At 56.0% G+C, this 25,913-nt stretch overlaps 1 protein-coding gene across 8 annotated transcripts in view; it reads left to right on the top strand.

Annotated features, from left to right (window-relative positions):
* LOC147086684 (centromere protein K-like) overlaps positions 1–25,913 on the top strand; it is an 86,412-nt gene that overhangs the window by 9,657 nt on the left and 50,842 nt on the right. For 7 of the 8 annotated variants that reach the window (XM_085978827.1, XM_085978829.1, XM_085978823.1 and 4 more), the window contains 5 exons: positions 281–363; positions 4,213–4,311; positions 6,143–6,275; positions 7,860–7,916; positions 9,016–13,228. In XM_085978827.1, the coding sequence (XP_085834953.1) occupies positions 281–363; positions 4,213–4,311; positions 6,143–6,275; positions 7,860–7,916; positions 9,016–9,174 (531 nt within the window). In that variant the 3' untranslated portion in view covers positions 9,175–13,228. Of the gene's footprint in view, positions 1–280; positions 364–4,212; positions 4,312–6,142; positions 6,276–7,859; positions 7,917–9,015; positions 13,229–24,614; positions 24,722–25,913 lie in introns of those variants that run through there. The other variant, XM_085978825.1, reaches the window with a different exon arrangement.

Below are 25,913 nucleotides of genomic sequence, written 5' to 3'. Positions count from 1 at the left end.
CCCGTGCTGTACCTGCCCTGGGAGTGTTTGATGGGGACAGTGTGGAGGGAGCTTTACTCTGTATCTAACCCGTGCTGTACCTGCCCTGGGAGTGTTTGATGGGACAGTGTAGAGGGAGCTTTACTCTGTATCTAACCCCGTGCTGTACCTGCCCTGGGAGTGTTTGATGGGACAGTGTCGAGAGAGCTTTACTCTGTATCTAGGTAAGGTTCAGCACAGGTTAGCTGGTGAGTTACTCGAATGAAATGTGAACCTTAAAGCTCTACCGTTTGTCCATCAGTTGCAGAATGCGGACAAGCAGCTGGAGATGATCCTTTCTTGCGTTAGGATGAAGAAGAAGTCTTTACAGGAGCAGTTGGAGAGGTACGTCTGTGACGTTTCAAAGATAATCCTCCTCCTCCCCCCACCCTACCTTGATGGCTCAGTGTGTAAGTGCCCCCAAGTGGTGCGTTACTGACCAGGGAGGTTCCAAGTACCATTCCCAGTATGGGCTGTGTTAGACCAGAGCTAGGGGCCATCAATATAAGATGGTCACTAATAAATCCACTAGGGAATTCAGGAGAAACTTCTTTACCCAGAGAATGGCGAGAATGTGGAACTCGCAAGCACAGGGAGTGGTTGAGGCGATTAGCGCAGATGCATTTAAGGGGAAGCTGGATAAACGCATGAGGGAGGAAGGAATAGAAGGATATGGTGATGGGTTGAGATGAAGCGGGGTGCGAGGTGGAGGCTCGTGTGGAGCAGAAACACCAGCACAGACCAGTACGACCGAATGGGCTGTACGTGCTACATAATTTGACCCCTGTGTAACAGTTGTATTTGGATGGGGAGTAAATATGGGGGAGCGCGTCATAAGTACATAAGAATTAAGAGCAGGAGTCGGCCATTCGGCCCCTCGAGCCTGCTCCGCCATTCAATAAGATCACGGCTGATCATCCAAACTCAACTCCACTTTCCTGCCCCGATCCCTCGATTCCTCTCGAGTCCAAAAATCTCTCGATCTCAGCCTTGAATCTACTCAACGACTGAGCCTCCACAGCCCTCTGGGGTAGAGAATTCCAAAGATTCACCGCCCTCTGAGTGAAGAAATTCCTCCTCATCTCAGTCCTAAATGGCCGACCCCTTATCCTGAGACTGTGACCCCTGGTTCGAGACTCTCCAGCCAGGGGGGAAACAGCCTCTCAGCATCTACCCTGTCAATCCCCCTCAGAATCTGATATGTTTCAATGAGATCACCTTTCATTCTTCTAAACTCCAGAGAGTATCGGCCCAATCTACTCAATCTCTCCTCGTAGGACAACCCAGGAATCAATCTAGTGAACCTTCGTTGCACCGCCTCCAAGGCAAGTATATCCTTCCTGAGATAAGGAGACCAGAACTGTGCCCAGTACTCCAGGTGTGGTCTCACCAAAGGCCCGTACAATAATATTCATATTAATAATGGGGCGTAATAGTGACAGCAGTGGCTGAGCCCCTCCCAGCACACTGCACCCTCAGTAAATGGCGACAGAGTAACAGAGGGTGGGTTGAGGGAGATCTCGGTGACGTCCTGGTCCCCGGGGGGAGCCCCTCGCAGCCCAGTCAGTCGAGCACGCGTCGGAGCGAGTGGTGATCAACAGCCCGCACAGGGCTCCCGGCAGCCCATACCTTGAGTCCAGTGACCACCTCTAGTGGCAAAGACACACGGCAGAGGTGGAGTGAACAGAGCTGCTGTGTAAAACACGAGTTAGACCGCAGCTAGAGCACTGCGTGCAGTTCTGGTCACCACATTACAGGAAGGATGTGATTGCACTAGAGAGGGTACAGAGGAGATTTACGAGGATGTTGCCGGGACTGGGGAATTTTAGCGACGAGGGAAGATCGGAGAGGCCGGGGTTGTTTTCTCTGGAACAGAGGAGGCTGAGGGGAGATTTAATCGAGGTGTATAAAATGAAGGGTCTGGATAGAGTGGATAGGAAGGACCTATTTCCTTGAGCAGAGAGGTCAATAACCAGGGGGGGCAGAGATTTAAAGTCATTGGGAGAAGGATTAGAGGGGAGTTGAGGAGAACTTTCTTCACCCAGAGGGTGGTGGGGGTCTGGAACTCACTGCCTGAAAGGGGGGTCGAGGCAGAAACCCTCATCACATTTAAAAAGTACTTGGATACGCACTCGAAGCGCCGTAACCTACAGGACTACGGACCGAGAGCTGGACAGTGGGATTAGGCTGGAGAGCTCTTTGTCGGCCGGCACGGACACGAGGGGCCGAAATGGGCACCTCCTGTGCTGTGAATTTCTATGATTCCATGGTATTCCCTGCCCAGCGTCAGAGACTTGAGATATGGGAATGGTTGGGAATCGGGGGTGCGGAGGGATTTGGGATTTTCCCTGATTTAAAGGAGGCGTATAAAACGGGATAGATAGGCAAGTCCTGGACACGACTTCAAACTGAGCCGTGGCTGTAGAATGAGGGGGGCGGGGCGGTCCGCAGGGTCGAGCTTGTGGCAGGGGGTAATTTGGAACTGAGATCAGAAGGTTCTTCACACAGAGAGCGATCGACACAGGGAATGGGCTCTGGGAAGGGGAGCGGGAGGGGGGCAGAAACCCTGGCATCGTTTCAGAGAGTGTCGGGCGGCGCTGTAGGGTCCTCGTGGACGGAATACTCCGCAAGGGCCGAGTGGCCACCTGCGTCCGTATCTGCCACGTGCTCTTGTGTATAACGTTGCCCGTCTGTACATGTCTTGAGCTCATCCAAAACTTGACTGCCCCGTGTCCCAACTCGCCCCGAGTCCCGTTCGCCCATCACCCCCTGTGCTCGCTGACCTACATTGGCTCCCAGTCCGGCAACGCCTCGATTTCAAAATTCTCCATCCTTGTTTTCAAATCCTTCCATGGCCCTCGCCCTCCCTCCCAATCTCTGTAACCTCCTCCAGCCCCACAATTCCCCCGAGATCTCTGCGCTCCTCCAATTCGGGCCTCTCGTGCATCCCCCCGATTTCCATCGCTCCACCATTGGCGGCTGTGCCTTCAGCCGCCTGGGCCCCCGAGCTGTGGAATTCCCTCCCTAAACCTCTCCGCCTCTCCTCCTTTAAGACGCTCCTTACATAGAAACATAGAAGATAGGAGTAGGAGTCGGCCATTCGGCCCCTCGAGCCCGCTCCGCCATTCAATGCGATCATGGCTAATCAACCAAATTCAGTACCCTGTCCCTGCCTTCTCCCCATATCCCTTGATCCCTTTAGCCTTAAGAAATATATCCAACTCCTTCTTGAATATATTTAATGAATTGGCCTCAACTGCCTTCTGTGGTAGAGAATTCCACAGGTTCACCACTCTCTGGGTGAAGAAATTCCTCCTCATCTCTGTCCTAAATGGCTTACCCCTTATCCTTAGACTGTGACCCCTGGTTCTGGACTCCCCCGCCATCGGGAACATCCTTCCTGCATCTAGTCTGTCTAGTCCTGTTAGAATTTTATAAGTTTCAATGAGATCCCCTCTCATTCTTCTAAACCCAATCGTCCCAATCTCTCCTCATACGTCATTCCTGCCATCCCGGGTATCAGTCTGGTGAATCTTCGCTGAATTCCCTCCATGGCAAGAACATCCTTCCTCAGATAAGGCGACCAAAACTGCACACAATACTCAAGGTGTGGTCTCACCAAGGCCCTGTACAACTGCAGCAAGACATCCTTGTTCCTGTACTCGAACCCTCTCGCTACGAAAGCCAACATACCATTTGCCTTCTTAACCGCCTGCTGCACCTGCATGCTTACCTTCAGCGACTGGTGCACAAGGACACCCAGGTCTCGTTGCACTTCCCCTTCTCCCAATCTATTGCCGTTCAGATAATAATCTGCCTTACTGTTTTTGCCACCAAAGTGGATAACCTCGCATTTATCCACATTATACTGCATCTGCCATGCATCTGCCCAATCACCCAACCTGTCCAAATCATACTGGAGTTTCTCGGCATCCTCCTCACAGCACACACGCCCACCCAGCTTTGTGTCGTCTGCAAACTTGGAGATATTACATCTAGTTCCCTCGTCCAGATTATTAATATATCATTAAAACCGACCTCTTTGACCAACCTGTCCTAATATCCCCTTATGTGGCTCGGCGTCAAATTTTGTTTGATAATTGCTCCTGTGAAGCACCTTGGGACGTTTTACTACGTTAAAGGCGCTATATAAATTGCTGTTGTTATTGTTGTCTTGTCATCGTCCCTCCGCAGGGAGCAGAACTGGTTACAAGAGCAGCAGGAGATGGAGAAATCCCTGCAGGAGAAGTGGGAGAACCAACAGCACGATTTCCTGACTCTCTCCGAGAACAGGTGAGAACCCCTCGCGCACAGATTCGACCGGGCGCAGGATCTGGGTGGCTGCCCCTAACTTGTGGCGCAGAGTTGCGTTGCTTCTGTTTCACCCACGCATTGCTCAGTCCGCTCTTTGCAAAGCTGACAATGTCATGAGTAACCTGAAGAAAAGCAGGGGTGAGAACGACAACTTGCGTTCACGTGCTGCCTTTAACGCAGAAAAACGTCCCATAGTGCTTTATATGATCGTCATCAGACGAGCTGAGTGTCTCTTCTACACCCTCGCCCTCCCAGAACACCATCCATCTCCCTTTTTTAATGTCGACTTGGCTCAGTGGGCAGCACCCTCGTCTCCGAAACAGAACTTCGTGGGTTCAAGCCTATCTCCAGAGACTTGAACACACACTAGAGGCCAACACTCCCCAGTGCAGTACTGAGGGAGCGCCGCACTGTCGGAGGGGCGGTACTGAGGGAGCACCACACTGTCGGAGGGGCGGTACTGAGGGAGCGCCGCATTGTCGGAGGGGCGGTACTGAGGGAGCGCCGCACTGTCGGAGGGGCGGTACTGAGGGAGCGCCGCACTGTCGGAGGGGCAGTACTGAGGGAGCGCCGCACTGTCGGAGGGGCGGTACTGAGGGAGCGCCACACTGTCGGAGGGGCGGTACTGAGGGAGCGCCGCACTGTCGGAGGGGCGGTACTGAGGGAGCACCACACTGTCGGAGGGGCAGTACTGAGGGAGCGCCGCATTGTCGGAGGGGCGGTACTGAGGGAGCGCCGCACTGTCGGAGAGGCACTACTGAGGGAGCGCCGCACTGTCGGAGGGGCGGTACTGAGGGAGCGCCGCACTGTCGGAGGGGCGGTACTGAGGGAGCGCCGCACTGTCGGAGGGGCAGTACTGAGGGAGCGCCGCACTGTCGGAGGGGCGGTACTGAGGGAGCACCACACTGTCGGAGGGGCGGTACTGAGGGAGCGCCGCATTGTCGGAGGGGCGGTACTGAGGGAGCGCCGCACTGTCGGAGGGGCGGTACTGAGGGAGCGCCGCACTGTCGGAGGGGCGGTACTGAGGGAGCGCCGCACTGTCGGAGGGGCGGTACTGAGGGAGCGCCACACTGTCGGAGGGGCGGTACTGAGGGAGCGCCGCACTGTCGGAGGGGCGTTACTGAGGGAGCACCACACTGTCGGAGGGGCAGTACTGAGGGAGCGCCGCATTGTCGGAGGGGCGGTACTGAGGGAGCGCCGCACTGTCGGAGGGGCACTACTGAGGGAGCGCCGCACTGTCGGAGGGGCGGTACTGAGGGAGCGCCGCACTGTCGGAGGGGCGGTACTGAGGGAGCGCCGCACTGTCGGAGGGGCGGTACTGAGGGAGCGCCGCACTGTCGGAGGGGCGGTACTGAGGGAGCGCCGCACTGTCGGAGGGGCAGTACTGAGGGAGCGCCGCACTGTCGGAGGGGCGGTACTGAGGGAGCGCCGCACTGTCGGAGGGGCGGTACTGAGGGAGCGCCGCACTGTCGGAGGGGCGGTACTGAGGGAGCGCCGCACTGTCGGAGGGGCGGTACTGAGGGAGCGCCGCACTGTCGGAGGGGCGGTACTGAGGGAGCGCCGCACTGTCGGAGGTGCCGTCTTTCGGATGAGACATTAAACCGAGGCCCCATCTACTCTCTCAGATGGACGTCAAAGATCCCACGGCCACTGTTGTAAGAGGGGCGGGGGGTGAGTTCTCCCCGGTGTCCTGAGGCCAGTATTCCTCCCTCAACCAACCTCACATTAACTGGTCATTCATCTGATTGACTGGCTGTGTTTCCTTGCTGTGTGTTGATTGGCTGACCCCGGGACTTCTTCCCTCTCCCAGTGTGATCCAGCGAATGAAAGCCAACATGGAGAACGTGACCTCGCAGAAGGAGAAGCTCCTGTCTGCCTTGGGGAGTTTCTTGGACGATCACTACCCTCCGCCCAACGAGGCGGAGACCGGTGGGAAGAAAAAGGTAAGCGGTGGGGGAGCGGGCGATTGGGGAATGGGTGTTTTTATTCCCCTCCGGGCAGGTGGGTACCTGACGGGTGGATCCCCATCCCCGTCCGTGTCTCCAAACCAAACTTGTGGGAAACTCGCGCAGGAGAGTCTGTACGTGTTAGCGAGTGCGCACAGGCTCCCTGTGTGAAACATAGAAAAATAGAAGATAGGAGTAGGCCATTTGGCCCCTCGAGCCTGCTCCGCCATTCAATGAGATCATGGCTGATCATCCAAATTCAGTACCTGGTCCCTGCCTTCTCCCCATATCCCTTGATCCCTTTAGCCTCAAGAAATATATCCAACTCCTTCTGAATATATTTAATTAATTGGCCTCCACTGCCTTGTGTGGTAGAGAATTCCACAGGTTCACCACTCTGGGTGAAGAAATTCCTCCTCATCTCAGTCCTAAATGGCTTACCCCTTATCCTGAGACTGTGACCCCTGGTTCTGGACTCCCCCGCCATCGGGAACATCCTTCCTGCATCTAGTCTGTCTAGTCCTGTTGGAATTTTATAAGTTTCAATGAGATCCCCTCTCATTCTTCTAAACTCCAGCGAGTATAAGCCTAATCGACCCAATCTCTCATACGTCATTCCTGCCATCCCAGGTATCAGTTTGGTGAATCTTCGCTGCACTCCCTCCATGGCAAGAACATCCTTCCTCCGATAAGGCGACCAAAACTGCACACAATACTCAAGGTGTGGTCTCACCAAGGCCCTGTACAACTGCAGCAAGACATCCTTGTTCCTGTGTGGAGCGGGTCAGAGGCTGGGTATTCTTCAGCCTCCTGACTCCCCAATGCCTTTCCACCATCTACAAGGCATAAGTCAGGAGTGTGATGGAACACTCTCCACTTGCCTGGATGAGTGCAGCTCCAACAACACTCGAGAAGCTCGACACCATCCAGGACAAAGCAGCCCGCTTGATGGGCACCCCATCCACCACCGGCGCACCGTGGCTGCAGTGTGCACCATCTACAAGATACACTGCAGCAACTCGCCAAGGCTTCTTCGGCAGCACCTCCCGAATCCACAACCTCTTCCGCCTAGAAGGACAAGGGCAGCAGGCGCATGGGAACACCACCACCTCCAAGTTCCCCTGCAAGTCACACACGCCACCCTGACTTGGAAATATATCGGCCGTTCCTTCATCGTCGCTGGGTCAAATTCCTGGAACTCCCTCCCTAACAGCGCTGTGGGAGCACCTTCACCACACGGGACTGCAGCGGTTCAAGAAGGCGGCTCACGACCACCTTCTCGAGGGCAATTAGGGATGGGCAATAAATGCCGATCCTCGCCAGCGACGCCCACATCCCAAGAACGAATAAATATTTTTTTTAAAAGGTGCAGATCGCCCCGGCCAGGATCAGACGGCTCGGCAGAGAATGGGGATGGAACCTTGGTGCTCTCTGGCCTGCGTGGCTCCACATGGCACCGGGTGAGGCCACTAACTGATCCCCCGCCCCCCCCCCCCCCGGGCGATTTGTGTTTCAGCTGTGCGTACTGATCACCCTGGGGTTGTTCATTAATCTCCGTGCGACTTAACTTTCTGCTTTCAGAGATCAGCCCCCGAGACCAACGCGGCCAACTTGATAACGTTGCACGAGATTCTCGAGGTGAGTCAGGACGAATCACCGTTGATGGGGGCCGGTGGTTGGGCGGAGGGGGCGCGGGTGATGCTAAGGGGGCAGGAGGTTGGGTCTGGGGCTGTTAGCCCTGTCGATTGGGATGTGAAATGAGAGAGACCCAGCTCCTGGTGTGTGGACCTCATTCAACGCAAGCTGCTCGTCTCCTGCAAGGCCACAAAAACGACAAATGTTGGAAATGGGAAGGCATTAGGGGCCGTGCTTTTAAAGTTGTAGAGCTTTACTCTGTCTCTAACCCGTGCTGTACCTGCCCTGGGAGTGTTTGATGGGACAGTGTAGAGGGAGCTTTACTCTGTATCTAACCCATGCTGTACCTGCCCTGGGAGTGTTTGATGAGACAGTGTAGAGGGAGCTTTACTCTGTATCTAACCCCGTGCAGTACCTGCCCTGGGAGTGTTTGATGGGACAGTGTAGAGGGAGCTTTACTCTGTATCTAACCCCGTGCTGTACCTGCCCTGTGAGTGTTTGATGGGGACAATGTAGAGGGAGCTTTACTCTGTATCTAACCCGTGCTGTACCTGCCCTGGGAGTGTTTGATGGGGACAGTGTAGAGGGAGCTTTACTCTGTATCTAACCCCGTGCTGTACCTGCCCTGGGAGTGTTTGATGGGACAGTGTAGAGGGAGCTTTACTCTGTATCTAACCCCGTGCTGTACCTGCCCTGGGAGTGTTTGATGAGACAGTGTAGAGGGAGCTTTACTCTGTATCTAACCCGTGCTGTGCCTGCCCTGGGATTGTTTGATGGGGACAGTGTAGAGGGAGCTTTACTCTGTATCTAACCCGTGCTGTACCTGCCCTGGGAGTGTTTGATGGGACAGTGTAGAGGGAGCTTTACTCTGTATCTAACCCGTGCTGTACCTGCCCTGGGAGTGTTTGATGGGGACAGTGTAGAGGGAGCTTTACTCTGCATCTAACCCGTGCTGTACCTGCCCTGGGAGTGTTTGATGGGGTCAGTGTAGAGGGAGCTCTCCGATTCTGTCGGGTTTCTCCGGACTCCCTGTTTGTCTTATGCTCCTGTGTCTCTCTGCACCCGGCCCTTATTCCCTCGTCTCTCTCTCTCTCTCTGGCAGCACCTCATGACCAAGGCAATGAAAAGTCCCCATGACCCCTACGTGGAGATGGACAACACATTTTGGCCGCCCTACGTCGAGGCGCTCCTGCGATACGGTGTGGTCTCCAGGCACCCCGAAGACCCCCAGCGTATCCGCCTGGAGGATTTTCAAGAGTAGCGGGCATGCGAAGCTTGATCCGAGGCGGCCTGCACCTCTCTGCCGCCCTCCACCCCGGCGGACCATTGTCCAGGTGCACAATCTTCGTGTGCGAGTCCCAATGGTGAGCGGAAGCGGGACGTTCAGCTGTGTAGGTGCGTCCCGACCCTTCCCCCGCCTGATGGTTGCGCGCAACTGGTCCATTGAGCCAGGAGGAGGAGCAGCAGCCCGGTCTTACCCAACCCCGAGGCGCTGTGATTGATTCTACTGCCCCCGCTGCAGTCCCAGCTCAGATCGTCGAGCTCATCGCAGCTGGGGCTCGCAATCAATCCAGCTCAGGGTCTCTCGCTCTGGCTCTCTCGCTCGCTCTGGCTCTCTCGCACGCTCTGTCTCTCTGACTCGCTCTGGCTCGCTCTGGCTCTCTCGCGCTCGCTCTGGCTCTCTCGCGCTCGCTCTGGCTCTCTAGCGCTCGCTCTGGCTCTCTCGCGCTCGCTCTGGCTCTCTCGCGCTCGCTCTGGCTCTCTCGCTCGCTGTGGCTCGCTCTGGCTCTGGCTCTCGCCCGCTCTGGCTCTCGCCCGCTCTGGCTCTGGCTCTCGCCCGCGCTCTGGCTCTGGCTCTCGCTCGCTCTGGCTCTCGCTCGCTCTGGCTCTGGCTCGCTCGGGCTCGCTCTCGCTCTCGTTCTGTCTCTCATTCTGTCTCTCTCGTTCTGTCTCTCTCGCTCTCCTGCCTCGCTCTCGCTCTCCTGCCTCGCTCGCTCTCGTTCTGTCTCTCGCTCTCGTTCTGTCTCTCGCTCTCGTTCTGTCTCTCGCTTTCGTTCTGTCTCTCGCTCTCGTTCTGTCTCTCGCTCTCGTTCTGTCTCTCGCTCTCGTTCTGTCTCTCGCTCTCGTTCTGTCTCTCGCTCTCGTTCTGTCTCTCTCGCTCTCGTTCTGTCTCTCTCGCTCTCGTTCTGTCTCTCTCGTTCTGTCTCTCTCGCTCTCGTTCTGTCTCTCTCGCTCTCGTTCTGTCTCTCTCGCTCTCGTTCTGTCTCTCTCGCTCTCGTTCTGTCTCTCTCGCTCTCGTTCTGTCTCTCGCTCTCGTTCTGTCTCTCTCGCTCTCGTTCTGTCGCTCTCGCTCTCGTTCTGTCGCTCTCGCTCTCGTTCTGTCGCTCTCGCTCGCTCGGCACGGGGGTTCCACGGGCACCAGCTGCACACCGTACCTCCTTCGTGTGCAAGTTTAGACGCCGAGCGCCGGCACGTACAAAGGCCTGCGGGGCTGCCGGTTCCGCCGGGCCGGCACCTACAGAGAATGGGCAGCAGGTCGTTCCTCCCTGCTTTGGTTATCTCCGCTGTTGTTGGACCAGCTCAGAAACCTCGACAACGGGCTCTGTCCGCTACCCGCCTTTTCTCCGCCGCCAGCGACGCCTGGGTCAGCGCAGGCCGCCCCCGATTAAACCAAGAATACAACGGGCGGGGGAGATCCCTTTCTCGGGCACTCGGTGTGTAACGACGAAGATTTTTAAAAGAACACCGCGGGTGATTGAAAGGAGGACGGGAAGCGCGCGGCCAGAGCACAGACGAGAACGGTGGACGTCGCCGGTACCGCTCCTCCACCCGGCCCAATCGAGGCTCTGCGGCGAACACGTCCCCGCTCTCCGAGAGGCTGCTGTGTGCTCCTGACAATTCCGCTCTTCAGACCAAGCAGCCAAGAGGTCGACACCGGACCTCCCGCGTGCTGGCGGTGACGCTGGCTCACACACCTTCCTGATCGACACCGGACCTCCCGCGTGCTGGCGGTGACGCTGGCTCACACACCTTCCTGATCGACCCCGGACCTCCCGCGTGCTGGCGGTGACACTGGCTCACACACCTTCCCGATCGACACCGGACCTCCCGCGTGCTGGCGGTGACGCTGGCTCACACACCTTCCCGATCGACACCGGACCTCCCGCGTGCTGGCGGTGACGCTGGCTCACACACCTTCCTGATCGACCCCGGACCTCCCGCGTGCTGGCGGTGACACTGGCTCACACACCTTCCCGATCGACCCCGGACCTCCCGCGTGCTGGCGGTGACGCTGGCTCACACACCTTCCTGATCGACCCCGGACCTCCCGCGGGCTGGCGGTGACACTGGCTCACACACCTTCCTGATCGACCCCGGACCTCCCGCGTGCTGGCGGTGACGCTGGCTCACACACCTTCCTGATCGACCCCGGACCTCCCGCGTGCTGGCGGTGACACTGGCTCACACACCTTCCCGATCGACCCCGGACCTCCCGCGTGCTGGCGGTGACACTGGCTCACACACCTTCCTGATCGACCCCGGACCTCCCGCGTGCTGGCGGTGACACTGGCTCACACACCTTCCCGATCGACACCGGACCTGCTGCGGGCTGGCGGTGACGCTGGCTCACACACCTTCCCGATCGACCCCGGATCTCCCGCGTGCTGGCGGTGACGCTGGCTCACACACCTTCCTGATCGACCCCGGACCTCCCGCGTGCTGGCGGTGACGCTGGCTCACACACCTTCCCGATCGACACCGGACCTGCTGCGGGCTGGCGGTGACACTGGCTCACACACCTTCCTGATCGACACCGGACCTCCCGCGGGCTGGCGGTGACACTGGCTCACACACCTTCCCGATCGACCCCGGACCTCCCGCGTGCTGGCGGTGACGCTGGCTCACACACCTTCCTGATCGACACCGGACCTCCCGCGTGCTGGCGGTGACACTGGCTCACACACCTTCCCGATCGACACCGGACCTGCTGCGGGCTGGCGGTGACACTGGCTCACACACCTTCCCGATCGACACCGGACCTCCCGCGTGCTGGCGGTGACGCTGGCTCACACACCTTCCTGATCGACCCCGGACCTCCCGCGTGCTGGCGGTGACACTGGCTCACACACCTTCCCGATCGACACCGGACCTGCTGCGGGCTGGCGGTGACACTGGCTCACACACCTTCCCGATCGACACCGGACCTCCCGCGTGCTGGCGGTGACGCTGGCTCACACACCTTCCCGATCGACACCGGACCTCCCGCGTGCTGGCGGTGATGCTGGCTCACACACCTTCCCGATCGACCCCGGACCTCCCGCGTGCTGGCGGTGACGCTGGCTCACACACCTTCCTGATCGACCCCGGACCTCCCGCGTGCTGGCGGTGACGCTGGCTCACACACCTTCCTGATCGACACCGGACCTCCCGCGAGCTGGCGGTGACACTGGCTCACACACCTTCCCGATCGACACCGGACCTGCTGCGGGCTGGCGGTGACGCTGGCTCACACACCTTCCCGATCGACCCCGGATCTCCCGCGTGCTGGCGGTGACGCTGGCTCACACACCTTCCTGATCGACCCCGGACCTCCCGCGTGCTGGCGGTGACACTGGCTCACACACCTTCCCGATCGACACCGGACCTCCCGCGGGCTGGCGGTGACACTGGCTCACACACCTTCCCGATCGACCCCGGACCTCCCGCGTGCTGGCGGTGACGCTGGCTCACACACCTTCCTGATCGACCCCGGACCTCCCGCGTGCTGGCGGTGACACTGGCTCACACACCTTCCCGATCGACACCGGACCTCCCGCGTGCTGGCGGTGACACTGGCTCACACACCTTCCTGATCGACACCGGACCTCCCGCGGGCTGGCGGTGACACTGGCTCACACACCTTCCTGATCGACCCCGGACCTCCCGCGTGCTGGCGGTGACACTGGCTCACACACCTTCCCGATCGACACCGGACCTGCTGCGGGCTGGCGGTGACGCTGGCTCACACACCTTCCCGATCGACACCGGACCTGCTGCGGGCTGGCGGTGACGCTGGCTCACACACCTTCCTGATCGACACCGGACCTCCCGCGGGCTGGCGGTGACACTGGCTCACACACCTTCCTGATCGATACCGGACCTGCTGCGGGCTGGCGGTGACGCTGGCTCACGCACCTTCCTGATCCCCGCCAGCGTGCACACCTTCCGCTTTCCATCCGGCACTTTTCATAGCTATATTCAAGCTCTCCCTCTGTACATTTGTGTGATGTATGATTTTGAAACTCGTCGCGTTCATTAAACCTCTTGTTATATGACTCTGCCTGCTGCAGCTTACTCCTTTACTTTAAAACGTTGGCAAACTTTTCTGCTTGTCAAGATGAGAGTTCCCAATGCTGGGTAACGGCACCGAATATGTAACATTTAGAGAGTAAAGCTTCCTCTACACTGTCCCATCAAACACTCCCAGGGCAGGTACAGCACGGGTTAGATACAGAGTAAAGCTCCCTCTACACTGTCCCCATCAAACACTCCCAGGGCAGGTACAGCACGGGTTAGATGCAGAGTAAAGCTCCCTCTACACTGTCCCATCAAACACTCCCAGGGCAGGTACAGCACGGGGTTAGATACAGAGTAAAGCTCCCTCTACACTGTCCCCATCAAACACTCCCAGGGCAGGTACAGCACGGGTTAGATACAGAGTAAACCTCCCTCTGCACTGTCCCATCAAACACTCCCAGGACAGGTACAGCACGGGTTAGATACAGAGTAAAGCTCCCTCTACACTGTCCCCATCAAACACTCCCAGGGCAGGTACAGCACGGGTTAGATTAAGAGTAAAGCTCCCTCTACACTGTCCCATCAAACACTCCCAGGGCAGGTACAGCACGGGTTAGATGCAGAGTAAAGCTCCCTCTACACTGTCCCATCAAACACTCCCAGGGCAGGTACAGCACGGGGTTAGATACAGAGTAAAGCTCCCTCTACACTGTCCCCATCAAACACTCCCAGGGCAGGTACAGCACGGGTTAGATACAGAGTAAACCTCCCTCTGCACTGTCCCATCAAACACTCCCAGGACAGGTACAGCACGGGTTAGATACAGAGTAAAGCTTCCTCTACACTGTCCCCATCAAACACTCCCAGGGCAGGTACAGCACGGGTTAGATACAGAGTAAAGCTCCCTCTACACTGTCCCATCAAACACTGCCAGGGCAGGGACAGCACGGGTTAGATACAGAGTAAAGCTCCCTCTACACGGTCCCATCATACACTCCCAGGGCAGGTACAGTACGGGTTAGATACAGAGTAAAGCTCCCTCTACACTGTCCCCATCAAACACTCCCAGGGCAGGTACAGCACGGGTTAGATACAGAGTAAAGCTCCCTCTACACTGTCCCATCAAACACTCCCAGGGCAGGTACAGCATGGGTTAGATACAGAGTAAAGCTCCCTCTACACTGTCCCCATCAAACACTCCCAGAGCAGGTACAGCATGGGTTAGATACAGAGTAAAGCTCCCTCTACACTGTCCCATCAAACACTCCCAGGGCAGGTACAGCACGGGTTAGATAGAGTAAAGCTCCCTCTACATTGTCCCATCAAACACTCCCAGGGCAGGTACAGCACGGGTTAGATACAGAGTAAAGCTCCCTCTACACTGTCTCATCAAACACTCCCAGGGCAGGTACAGCACGGGTTAGATACAGAGTAAAGCTCCCTCTACACTGTCCCATCAAACACCCCCGGGGCAGGTACAGCACGGGTTAGATACAGAGTAAAGTTCCCTCTACACTGTCCCATCAAACACTCCCAGGGCAGGTACAGCACGGGGTTAGATACAGAGTAAAGCTCCCTCTACACTGTCCCATCAAACACTCCCAGGGCAGGTACAGCACAGGTTAGATACAGAGTAAAACTTCCTCTACACTGTCCCCATCAAACACTCCCAGGGCAGGTACAGCACGGGTTAGATACAGAGTAAAACTTCCTCTACACTGTCCCCATCAAACACTCCCAGGGCAGGTACAGCACGGGTTAGATACAGAGTAAAGCTCCCTCTACACTGTCCCATCAAACACTGCCAGGGCAGGGACAGCACGGGTTAGATACAGAGTAAAGCTCCCTCTACACGGTCCCATCATACACTCCCAGGGCAGGTACAGCACGGGTTAGATACAGAGTAAAGCTCCCTCTACACTGTCCCCATCAAACACTCCCAGGGCAGGTACAGCACGGGTTAGATACAGAGTAAAGCTCCCTCTGCACTGTCCCCATCAAACACTCCCAGGGCAGGTACAGCACGGGTTAGATACAGAGTAAAGCTCCCTCTACACTGTCCCCATCAAACACTCCCAGGGCAGGTACAGCACGGGTTAGATACAGAGTAAAGCTCCCTCTACACTGTCCCATCAAACACTGCCAGGGCAGGGACAGCACGGGTTAGATACAGAGTAAAGCTCCCTCTACACGGTCCCATCATACACTCCCAGGGCAGGTACAGCACGGGTTAGATACAGAGTAAAGCTCCCTCTACACTGTCCCCATCAAACACTCCCAGGGCAGGTACAGCACGGGTTAGACACAGAGTAGAGCTCCCTCTACACTGTCCCATCAAACATTCCCAGGGCAGGTACAGCACAGGTTAGATAGAGTTCAAAATTATGTTGTTAGATAGATGGTGCTAATATTTTATAAATGTTGCTGTACCAGATTCTTGATCCTATAACCCAGGCAGACGCTCCCAGTACAGTACTGACGGAGTGCTGCGCTGTCGGAGGGGCGGTACTGAGGGAGTGCTGCACTGTCGAGAGGCGGTACTGAGGGAGTGCTGCACTGTCGGAGGGGCGGTACTGAGGGAGCGCCGCACTGTCGGAGGGGCGGTACTGAGGGAGCGCCGCCCTGTCGGAGGGGCGGTACTGAGGGAGTGTCGGAGGGGCGGTACTGAGGGAGTGTCGGAGGGGCAGTACTGAGGGAGCGCCGCACTGTCGGAGGGGCGGTACTGAGGGAGCGCCGCACTGTCGGAGGGGCGGTACTGAGGGAGCGCCGCACTGTCGGAGGGGCGGCACTGAGGGAGCGCCGCACTGACTGAGGGAGCGCCGCACTGTCGGAGGGGCGGTACTGAGGGAGCGCCGCACTGTCGGAGGGGCGGTACTGAGGGAGCGCCGCACTGTCGGAGGGGCGGTACTGAGGGAGCGCCGCACTGTCGGAGGGGCGGTACTGAGGGAGCGCCGCACTGTCGGAGAGGCAGTACTGAGGGAGCGCCGCACTGTCGGAGGGGCAGTACTGAGGGAGCGCCGCACTGTCGGAGGGGCAGTACTGAGGGAGCACAGCACTGTCGGAGGGGCAGTACTGAGGGAGCGCCGCACTGTCGGAGGGGCAGTACTGAGGTGCGCCGCACTGCTGGTGGTTCCATCTTCTGGATGAAATGTTAAACCGAGGCCCCATCTTCACTCTCGGAAGTAGAGAGGAGAGGGGGGGAATTCTCCCCTGTGTCCTTGGGCCAATCTTGCAGCTCTGTGTAGGAACTTGCTGTGTGCAATTGGCTGCCACGTTCCCCTGCAGTACAAACATGACTGCACCTCGAAAAAGTGCTTCAATGGCTGTGAGTTGGTGATCGACGTTGGAGAAATCCCAGTCTTTCTTGTTCAGCAGTCTGAGCATCACCACCAGGTGGCCTCTTTGTATTAAGAGAGGAAGGTTGAGATGTGATATTTCAGAACACCACCAACGCAGCAATCACCTGCATTTATACAGCGCCCGTTATCGTAGAAAAATGTCGGAGGCGCGTCACGTGGGCATAAGAGGACATCTGGACTCCGGGCAGAAGGAGGAGCATATTAGAGGGGGTGACCGAAAGCTTGGTTGGCGAGGCGACTTTTAAGATTGGGGGCAAGGTACTGACTTGGATTGAGAACTGGCTGGCAGACAGGAAGCAAAGAGTTGGAATAAACGGGTCTTTTTCCGAGTGGCAGGCAGTGTCTAGTGGGGTACCGCAGGGATCGGTCCTTGGACCCCAGCTATTCACAATATATATTAATGACCCAGACGAGGGAACTAGATGTAATATCTCCAAGTTTGCAGACGACACAAAGCTGGGTGGGCGTGTGTGCTGTGAGGAGGATGTCGAGAAACTCCAGGATGATTTGGACAGGTTGGGTGATATGGCAGATGCAGTATAATGTGGATAAATGCGAGGTTATCCACTGGTGGCAAAAACAGGAAGGCAGATTATTATCTAAATGGCAATAGATTGGGAGAAGGGGAAGTGCAACGAGACCTGGGTGTCCTTGTGCACCAGTCGTTGAAGGTAAGCATGCAGGAGCAGCAGGCGGTTAAGAAGGCAAATGGTATGTTGGCCTTCGTAGCGAGGGGGTTCGAGTGCAGGAGCAAGGATGCCTTGCTGCAGTTGTACAGGGCCTTGGTGAGACCACACCTTGAGTATTGTGTGCAGTTTTGGTCGCCTTATTTGAGGAAGGATGTTCTTGCCGTGGAAGGAGTTCAGCGAAGATTCACCAGACCGATACCTGGGATGGCAGGAATGACGTATGAGGAGAGATTGGGTCGATTGCACTTATACTCGTGGGAGTTTAGAAGAAAGAGGGGATCTCATTGAAACTTATAAAATTCTGACAGGACTGGACAGACTAGATGCAGGAAGGATGTTCCCGATGGTCGGGGGAGTCCAGAACCAGGGGTCGCAGTCTAAGGATAAGGGGTAAGCCATTTAGGACAGAAATTAGGAGGAGTTTCTTCACCCAGAGAATGGTGAACCTGTGGAATTCTCTGCCACAGAAGGCAGTTGAGGCTAATTCATTAAATATATTCAAGAAGGAGTTAGATATATTTCTTAAGGCTAAAGGGATCAAGGGGTATGGGAGAAAGCAGGGACAGGGTACTGAATTTGGATGATCAGCCATGATCTCATTGAATGGCAGAGCAGGCTCGAGGGGCCAAATGGCCGACTCCTGCTCCTATCTTCGATGTTTCTAAGAAGGAGCTGAGAGGAGAGAGAGTGTGAGTGGGAGGCTGAGAAGTTTACTGAGGCTACGCCAGAGTGTTGGGGCCTTGACGGCTAAGGCACGGCCATCAGCGGGGGGGGGGGGGGGGCGTTGCGAATGGAATGGAGGCTGCACAGGAGGCCAGAGTCAGAGGGGCGGAGGGTTCGGGTTGGGGGTCCGGAGCAGTTGTAGGGGCTGGAGGAGGTTTCAGAGCTCGGGAGGGCGAGGCCGTGGAGGGATTTGTACATGAGGATTTTAAGGACTGTGGTCGGGGGGGGACTGTTGGTCACCGAGGATAGGGGTAATGGGACAGCGGGGTCCGGTGCGGGATAGGTTGCGGCCGCCAGACTTTTCGGTGAGTTGAAGCTTTTGGAGGATGGGAGCCCGACCGTGAGAGCGCTGGAATAATCAAGACTGGAGGTGGCAAAGGCATGGATGAGTAGATTGGGCCTGTACTCTCTGGAGTTTAGAAGAATGAGAGGTGATCTCATTGAAACATGTAAGATTCTGAGGGGGATTGACAGGGTAGATGCTGAGAGGCTGTTTTCATAGAAACATAGAAGATAGGAGCAGGCCATTCGGCCCCTCGAGCCTGCTCCGCCATTCAGTGAGATCATGGCTGATCATCCAAATTCAGTACCCTGTCCCTACCTTCTCCCCATATCCCTTGATCCCTTTAGCCTTAAGAAATATATCCAACTCCTTGAATATATTTAATGAATTGGCCTCAACTGCCTTCTGTGGTAGAGAATTCCACAGGTTCACCACTCTCTGGGTGAAGAAATTCCTCCTCATCTCTCTCCTAAATGGCTTACCCCTTATCTTTAGACTGTGACCCCTGGTTCTGGAATTCACGACCATCCTGCATCTAATCTGTCTAGTCCTGTTAGAATTTTCAATGTTTCAATGAGATCCCCTCTCATTCTTCTAAACTCCAGTGAGTATAAGCCCAATCGACCCAATCTCTCCTCATACGTCATTCCTGCCATCCCAGGTATCAGTCTGATGAATCTTCGCTGCACTCCCTCCATGGCAAGAACATCCTTCCTCAGATAAGGCGACCAAAACTGCACACAATACTCAAGGCGTGGTCTCACCAAGGCCCTGTACAACTGCAGCAAGACATCCTTGTTCCTGTACTCAAATTGACCTCATTGAATGGCGGAGCAGGCTCGAGGGGCCGAATGGCCGACGCCTGCTCCTATTTCTTGTGTCCTTATGGATGAGGGTCTCGACAGCGGATGGCCCGAGGCAGTGGCGGAGAAGGACGATATTATGGAGGCAGTCTTGGTGATGGAGAGGATTTGGGCTTGGAAGCACTGCTCCAGGTCGACGAGGACGCTGAGGTTGTCAACAGCCTGGTTCAGCCTGCGAGGGTGGTTGTGGAGAGGCTGGAATCGATGGCAAGTTTATGGCGGGGAGGCTGAAGACGATGACTTCGGTTCTTCCCCAGTGTTCAGCTGGAGGGAAGCTGCAGCTCATCGAATACTGCATGTCGGACAGTCTGACAGCACAGACGCAGTGGAGGGGTCGAGGGCAAGGTAGGGCTGGGTGTCGTCAGCGTACGCATGGAAGCGATCCCTGTGTGTGCAGATGATGTCGTCCAGGGTCGATGAGGAAGAGGAGGGGGCCAAAGGTGGATCATTGCTAGATGCCAGCGGTAATGGGGTGCGGTGGTGGAAAGAGAAGCCATTGCTGGAAATGCTCTGGCTACAATTATTTAGGTAAGAGTCGAATCTGGCGAGGAAAGACCCTCTGAGCTGGACCATGGAGAAGAGGCGTTGGAGGAGGTTGCTGTCAAAGGTGTTGGACATCCTGGAGAGTTGTACCTCTTTTACTTGTTCCTGGGATGCGCGTGGCGCTGGGAGAGCCGGCATTTATTGCCCATCCCTAATTGCCCTTGAGAAGGTGGTGGTGAGCCGCCTTCTTGAACCGCTGCAGTCCGTGTGGTGAAGGTGCTCCCACAGCGCTGTTAGGGAGGGCGTTCCAGGATTTTGACCCAGCGACGATGAAGGAACGGCCGATATATTTGCAAGTCAGGATGGTGTGTGTGACTTGGAGGTGGTGGTGTTCCCATGTGCCTGCTGCCCTTGTCCTAGGTGGTAGAGTTCACGGGTTTGGGAGGTTAAGGCTAATAGTCGATCTTCCTTATGTCTTAAAGCAACTCACTCTCCAGTATAAACAGGATGGCTTTGAAGTGTCGTGCGAGGAATGCATGGATTGCCTCCTGCGTTTCGTGTTGGAGTGTTATGTTCGAGAAATGATTGTGCAAGGAAATAAGTGAGAGTGATGACGCCAAGCCATGAGCGATTAAATTGTAACTTTAGGGACGAGGGTAATAAACATAGCTAGAGGGATCCATTAGCTGTAGTATAGAAAGATAACGGTAGATAAAACCTGTTCTTCAAAGAGGTTAGGAACAGTTACATCAGGAAGTATGGGGAGAGAGCAGGAATATGGTATTGAGATAGAAGATCAGCCATGATCATATTGAATTGCGGAGCAGGCTCAAAGGGCCGAATGGCCTACTCCTGCTCCTATTCTTCTATGTTTCTATGAAGTCTTGTTTGATGGAAGTAGCTTTGGGGTAAATAACTACAAGTGTTTACATGAATAGACTGTCTTCAAAGGATTCAGGAACAGATACGCCATGAGTTCCTATCTGTGACGTGTACCTTTGATGTCGGCAAAATCTGATGCATGAAAGGAGCCTGGTTTTCAACAGCGCGACAGATAGACAACAACAACTTGCATTTAATGGAGTAAAATGTCCCAAGGCGCTTCACAGGAGCGTTATCAAACAAAATTTGACACCGAGCCACATAAGGAAATATTAGGCCAAAAGCTTGGTCAGAGTGGGAGGTTTTAAGGAGCGTCTTAAAGGAGGAGAGAGAGAGGCGGAGAGGTTTAGGGAGGGAATTCCAGAGCTCGGGGGCCTAGGCGGCTGAAGGCACGGCCGCCAATGGTGGGAGAGATGGAAATCGGGGGATGCTCAAGAGGCCAGAATTGGAGGAGTGCAGAGATCTTGGAGGGTTGTAGAGGCTGGAGGAGGTTACAGAGATAGGGAGGGGGGGGGGGGGGCGCGAGGAGGCCATGGAGGGATTTGAAAACAAGGATGAGAATTTTGAAATCGAGGCGTTGCTTAACCGGGAACCAATGTAGGTCAGCGAGCACGGGTGATGGGGGAATGGGACTTGGTGTGAGTTGGGACACGGGCAGCCGAGTTTTAGATGACTTCAAGTCGAAAGCAACTCTTGTGTCTAACTAGGTATCGATAAAGTCTTGTAATAATGAACAAATAATCGGTTTTGGTGATGTTGATTGAGTGATAAATATTGGCCAGGACACTGGGGAGAACTCCCCTGCTCTTCTTCGAAATAGTGCCTTAGGATCTTTTGTGTCCACCTGAGAGGGAAGAGGGTCTCGGTTAACTTCTCTTCTGAAAGACGGCACCTCTGAGTGCAGCACTCCCTCAGTACTTCTCCTCCGACAGTGCAGCACTCCCTCAGTACTGCTCCTCCGACAGTGCAGCACTCCCTCAGTACCGCCCCTCCGACAGTGCAGCACTCCCTCAGTACTTCTCCTCCGACAGTGCAGCACTCCCTCAGTACCGCCCCTCCGACAGTGCAGCACTCCCTCAGTACTTCTCCTCCGACAGTGCAGCACTCCCTCAGTACCGCCCCTCCGACAGTGCAGCACTCCCTCAGTACTTCTCCTCCGACAGTGCAGCACTCCCTCAGTACCGCCCCTCCGACAGTGCAGCACTCCCTCAGTACTTCTCCTCCGACAGTGCAGCACTCCCTCAGTACTGCTCCTCCGACAGTGCAGCACTCCCTCAGTACCGCCCCTCCGACAGTGCAGCACTCCCTCAGTACTTCTCCTCCGACAGTGCAGCACTCCCTCAGTACTGCTCCTCCGACAGTGCAGCACTCCCTCAGTACCGCCCCTCCGACAGTGCAGCACTCCCTCAGTACTTCTCCTCCGACAGTGCAGCACTCCCTCAGTACTGCTCCTCCGACAGTGCAGCACTCCCTCAGTACCGCCCCTCCGACAGTGCAGCACTCCCTCAGTACTTCTCCTCCGACAGTGCAGCACTCCCTCAGTACTGCTCCTCCGACAGTGCAGCACTCCCTCAGTACTGCCCCTCCGACAGTGCGACGCTCCCTCAGTACCGCCCCTCCGACAGTGCGACGCTCCCTCAGTGCTGTCCCTCCGACAGTGCGGCACTCCCTCAGTGCTGTCCCTCCGACAGTGCGGCGCTCCCTCAGTACCGCCCCTCCGACAGTGCGGCGCTCCCTCAGTACCGCCCCTCCGACAGTGCGGCGCTCCCTCAGTACCGCCCCTCCGACAGTGCGGCGCTCCCTCAGTACCGCCCCTCCGACAGTGCGGCGCTCCCTCAGTACTGCCCCTCCGACAGTGCGGCGCTCCCTCAGTACTGCCCCTCTGACAGTGCGGCGCTCCCTCAGTACCGCCCCTCCGACAGAGCGGCGCTCCCTCAGTACCGCCCCTCCGACAGTGCGGCGCTCCCTCAGTACCGCCCCTCCGACAGTGCGGCGCTCCCTCAGTACCGCCCCTCCGACAGTGTGGCGCTCCCTCAGTACCGCCCTTCCGACAGTGCGGCTCCCCCTCAGTACTGGGAGTTTCGGCCTGGATTATGCTGCTCGAACCCATGACCTGACTTGGAGAGTGAGCTATTCCTGTGGCTTTTGCAATCAATGGTGGAGCCATCTCGTTTTCACTCCGCCCCCTGTATCCTTTCCTTTAATTCTTCGACTTTACCACATCTCTCCCCGCGTTCAACCCCTCCATACATCCGCCCGGCCACAACCCACCTCTTTGACTGTGCAGTTGTTCACCTCTCCTCCCCTCCTCCTGCTCCCCTTCCCTCCCTCCTCCCCATCCATCTCCCCACTCCCCCCACCCAGTCCTCGGGTTAAGAGTCCCTGGTAAAATAGATGGGGGAGAGCCAGTGGATGTGGTGTACCTTGACTTCCAGAAAGCCTTCGATAAGGTTCCACACAAAAGATTATCATGCAAAATTAAGGCTCATGGGATTGGGGGCAAAGTATTAACGTGGATAGAGAACTGGCTGGCGGATAGAAAACAGAGAGTTGGAATAAACGGCTCGTTTTCGGAGTGGCAGGCAGTGACCAGCGGGGTGCCGCAAGGATCTGTCCTGGGACCCCAGCTGTTCACAATATATATAAATGATCTGGATCAGGGAATTGGATGCAATATTTCCAAATTCGCTGACGACACTAAACTAGGAGGAGGGGTGGGCTCTGATGAGGATGTCAGGAGGCTACAGTGCGATTTGGACAGGTTGGGGGAATGGGCAGATACGTGGCAGATGCACTATAATGTGGATAAATGCGAGGTTATCCACTTTGGGGGTAAAAACAGGAGGGTAGATTATTATCTAAATGGCAATAGATTGGGAGATGGGGAAGTGCAGAGGGACCTGGGTGTTCTTGTGCACCAGTCACTGAAGGAGAGCATGCAGGTGCAACAGGCGATCAAGAAGGCAAATGGTATGTTGGCCTTCATATCAAGGGGGTTCGAGTATAGGAATAGGGATACCTTACTACAGCTGTACAAGGTGCTGGTGAGACCGCATCTGGAGTATTGTGTACAGTTTTGGTCGCCCCATCTGCGGAAGGATGTTCTTGCCATGGAAAGAGTGCAACGGCGATTCACCAGGCTGATACCTGGAATGGCGGGAATGACCTACGAAGAGAGATTAAATAGTTTGGGCTTGTACTCACTGGAGTTTAGAAGATTGAGAGGGGATCTCATCGAAACATATAAAATTATGGCAGGCTTGGACAGGCTGAATTCAGAGAGAATGTTTCCAATGGCCGGGGAGCACAGAACCAGGGGCCACAGTCTAAAAATAGCGGGCAAATCATTTAAAACAGAGATGAGGAAGAATTTCTTCACTCAAAGAGTGGTGAGCCTGTGGAATTCCCTGCCACAGAGGGCTGTGAAGGCTAATTCAATAAATATTTTCAAGAGAGAATTGGATATATTTCTGAAGGCTAAGGGGATTAAGGGTTACGGAGAAAAGGCGGGGACGGGGTACTGAACTGGTAAGATCAGCTATGATCTCAGACGAAGATCAGCCATGATCTCATTGAATGGCGGAGCAGGCTCGAAGGGCCGAATGGCCTACTCCTGTTCCTATCTCTATGTTTCTATGTTTCTCCCCATAGTGGGTACGAGCGCCCCAAGAGGGGATCTCATTGAAACTTATAAAATTCCAACAGGACTAGACAGACTAGATGCAGGAAGGATGTTCCCGATGGCGGGGGAGTCCAGAACCAGGGGTCACGGTCTAAGGATAAGGGGTAAGCCATTTAGGACAGGGATGAGGAGGAATTTCTTCACCCAGAGAGTGGTGAAACTGTGGAATTCTCTACCACACAAGGCAGTTGAGGCCAATTCATTAAATATATTCACGAAGGAGTTAGATATACTTCTTAAGGCTAAAGGGATCAAGGGATATGGGGAGAAGGCAGGGACAGGGTACTGAATTTGGATGATCAGCCATGATCTCATTGAATGGCGGAGCAGGCTCGAGGGGCTGAATGGCCGACTCCTGCTCCTATCTTCTATGTTTCTATGTAAGCCACCCTGTGTCAGCTTTCACCATGCTGTGGACATTGACCTGTGTAAAGAAACGTTCCAGTCATTCTCATTTCAGGTTTTATTAGCATCATCAACATCATCATCGACCAATCCAAGTGGAGGCCCGAGGCCCAGATCGCAGGACAGCGCCGAGATTGGAGAGCGTAAAAAGAGAAACGCGAGGTAAATTAACGAGTAGAGTTTCGCCGCCGGCAAGAGTGCCTTTTGAAAGCTTGCCGCGTTCTTTTCCTTTTTGGGATCTGGGCGTCGCTGGCAAGGCCGGCATTTATTGCCCATCCCTAGTTGCCCTTGAGAAGGTGGTGGTGAGCCGCCTTCTTGAACCGCTGCAGTCCCGTGTGGTGAAGGTACTCCCACAGCGCTGTTAGGGAGGGAGTTCCAGGATTTTGACCCCGTGACGATGAAGGAACGGCCGATATATTTCCAAATCGGGAATGGTGTCTGACTTGGAGGGGAACTTGGGAGGTGACGGTGTTCCCACGGCACTTGCCCCCTCGGCGATAGAGATTGCAGGGCTGGGTGGTACCTAGCAACATTAGGAACAGGAGGAGGCCATTCAGCCCCTTGGGCATGTTCCACCATTCAGTTAGATCACGGCGCATCTGTGCCTCAACTCCACCAGCCCGTCTTGGCACCATATCCCTCGATACTCTTACCCAGTAAAAATCTACCGATCGCTGGCTTGAAATGTTCAGTTGATCCCCAGCATCTTTTTGGGGGGGGAGAGTTCCAGATTTCCACCACCCTTTGTGTGAAGAAGTGCTTCCTGACATCGCCCCCGAACGGCCTGGCTCTAATTTGACGATTCTGACCCTTTGTTCTGGAGTTACTTAGTGTGCACGGTGCCGGGACGCGGGTCACTGCCTGCGATTCCCCCGCACGGTGACGGGACGCGGGTCTGTGCCTGTGATTCCCCCACACGGTGACGGGACGCGGGTCTGTGCCTGCGATTCCCCTGCACGGTGATGGGACACGGGTCTGTGCCTGCGATTCCGCCGCATGGTGACGGGACGTGGGTCTGTGCCTGCGATTCCCCCGCACGGTGACGGGACGCGGGTCTGTGCCTGCGATTCCCCCGCACGGTGACGGGACGCGGGTCTGTGCCTGCGATTCCCCCGCACGGTGACGGGACGCGGGTCTGTGTCTGCGATTCCCCCGCACGGTGACGGGATGCGGGTCTGTGCCTGGGATTCCCCCACACGGTGACGGGACGCGGGTCTGTGCATGCAATTCCGCTGCACGGTGACGGGATGCGGGTCTGTGCCTGCGATTCCCCCGCACGGTGACGGGATGCGGGTCTGTGCCTGCGATTCCCCCGCACGGTGACGGGACGCGGGTCTGTGCCTGCGATTCCCCC

The sequence above is a fragment of the Somniosus microcephalus genome, unplaced genomic scaffold (genome assembly GCF_052327205.1).
Source record: "Somniosus microcephalus isolate GS21.2 unplaced genomic scaffold, FLI_Smic_1.0 unresolved_chr7, whole genome shotgun sequence".
Lineage (NCBI taxonomy): Eukaryota > Metazoa > Chordata > Chondrichthyes > Squaliformes > Somniosidae > Somniosus > Somniosus microcephalus.
This window is presented reverse-complemented; position numbering and strand designations above follow the sequence as displayed.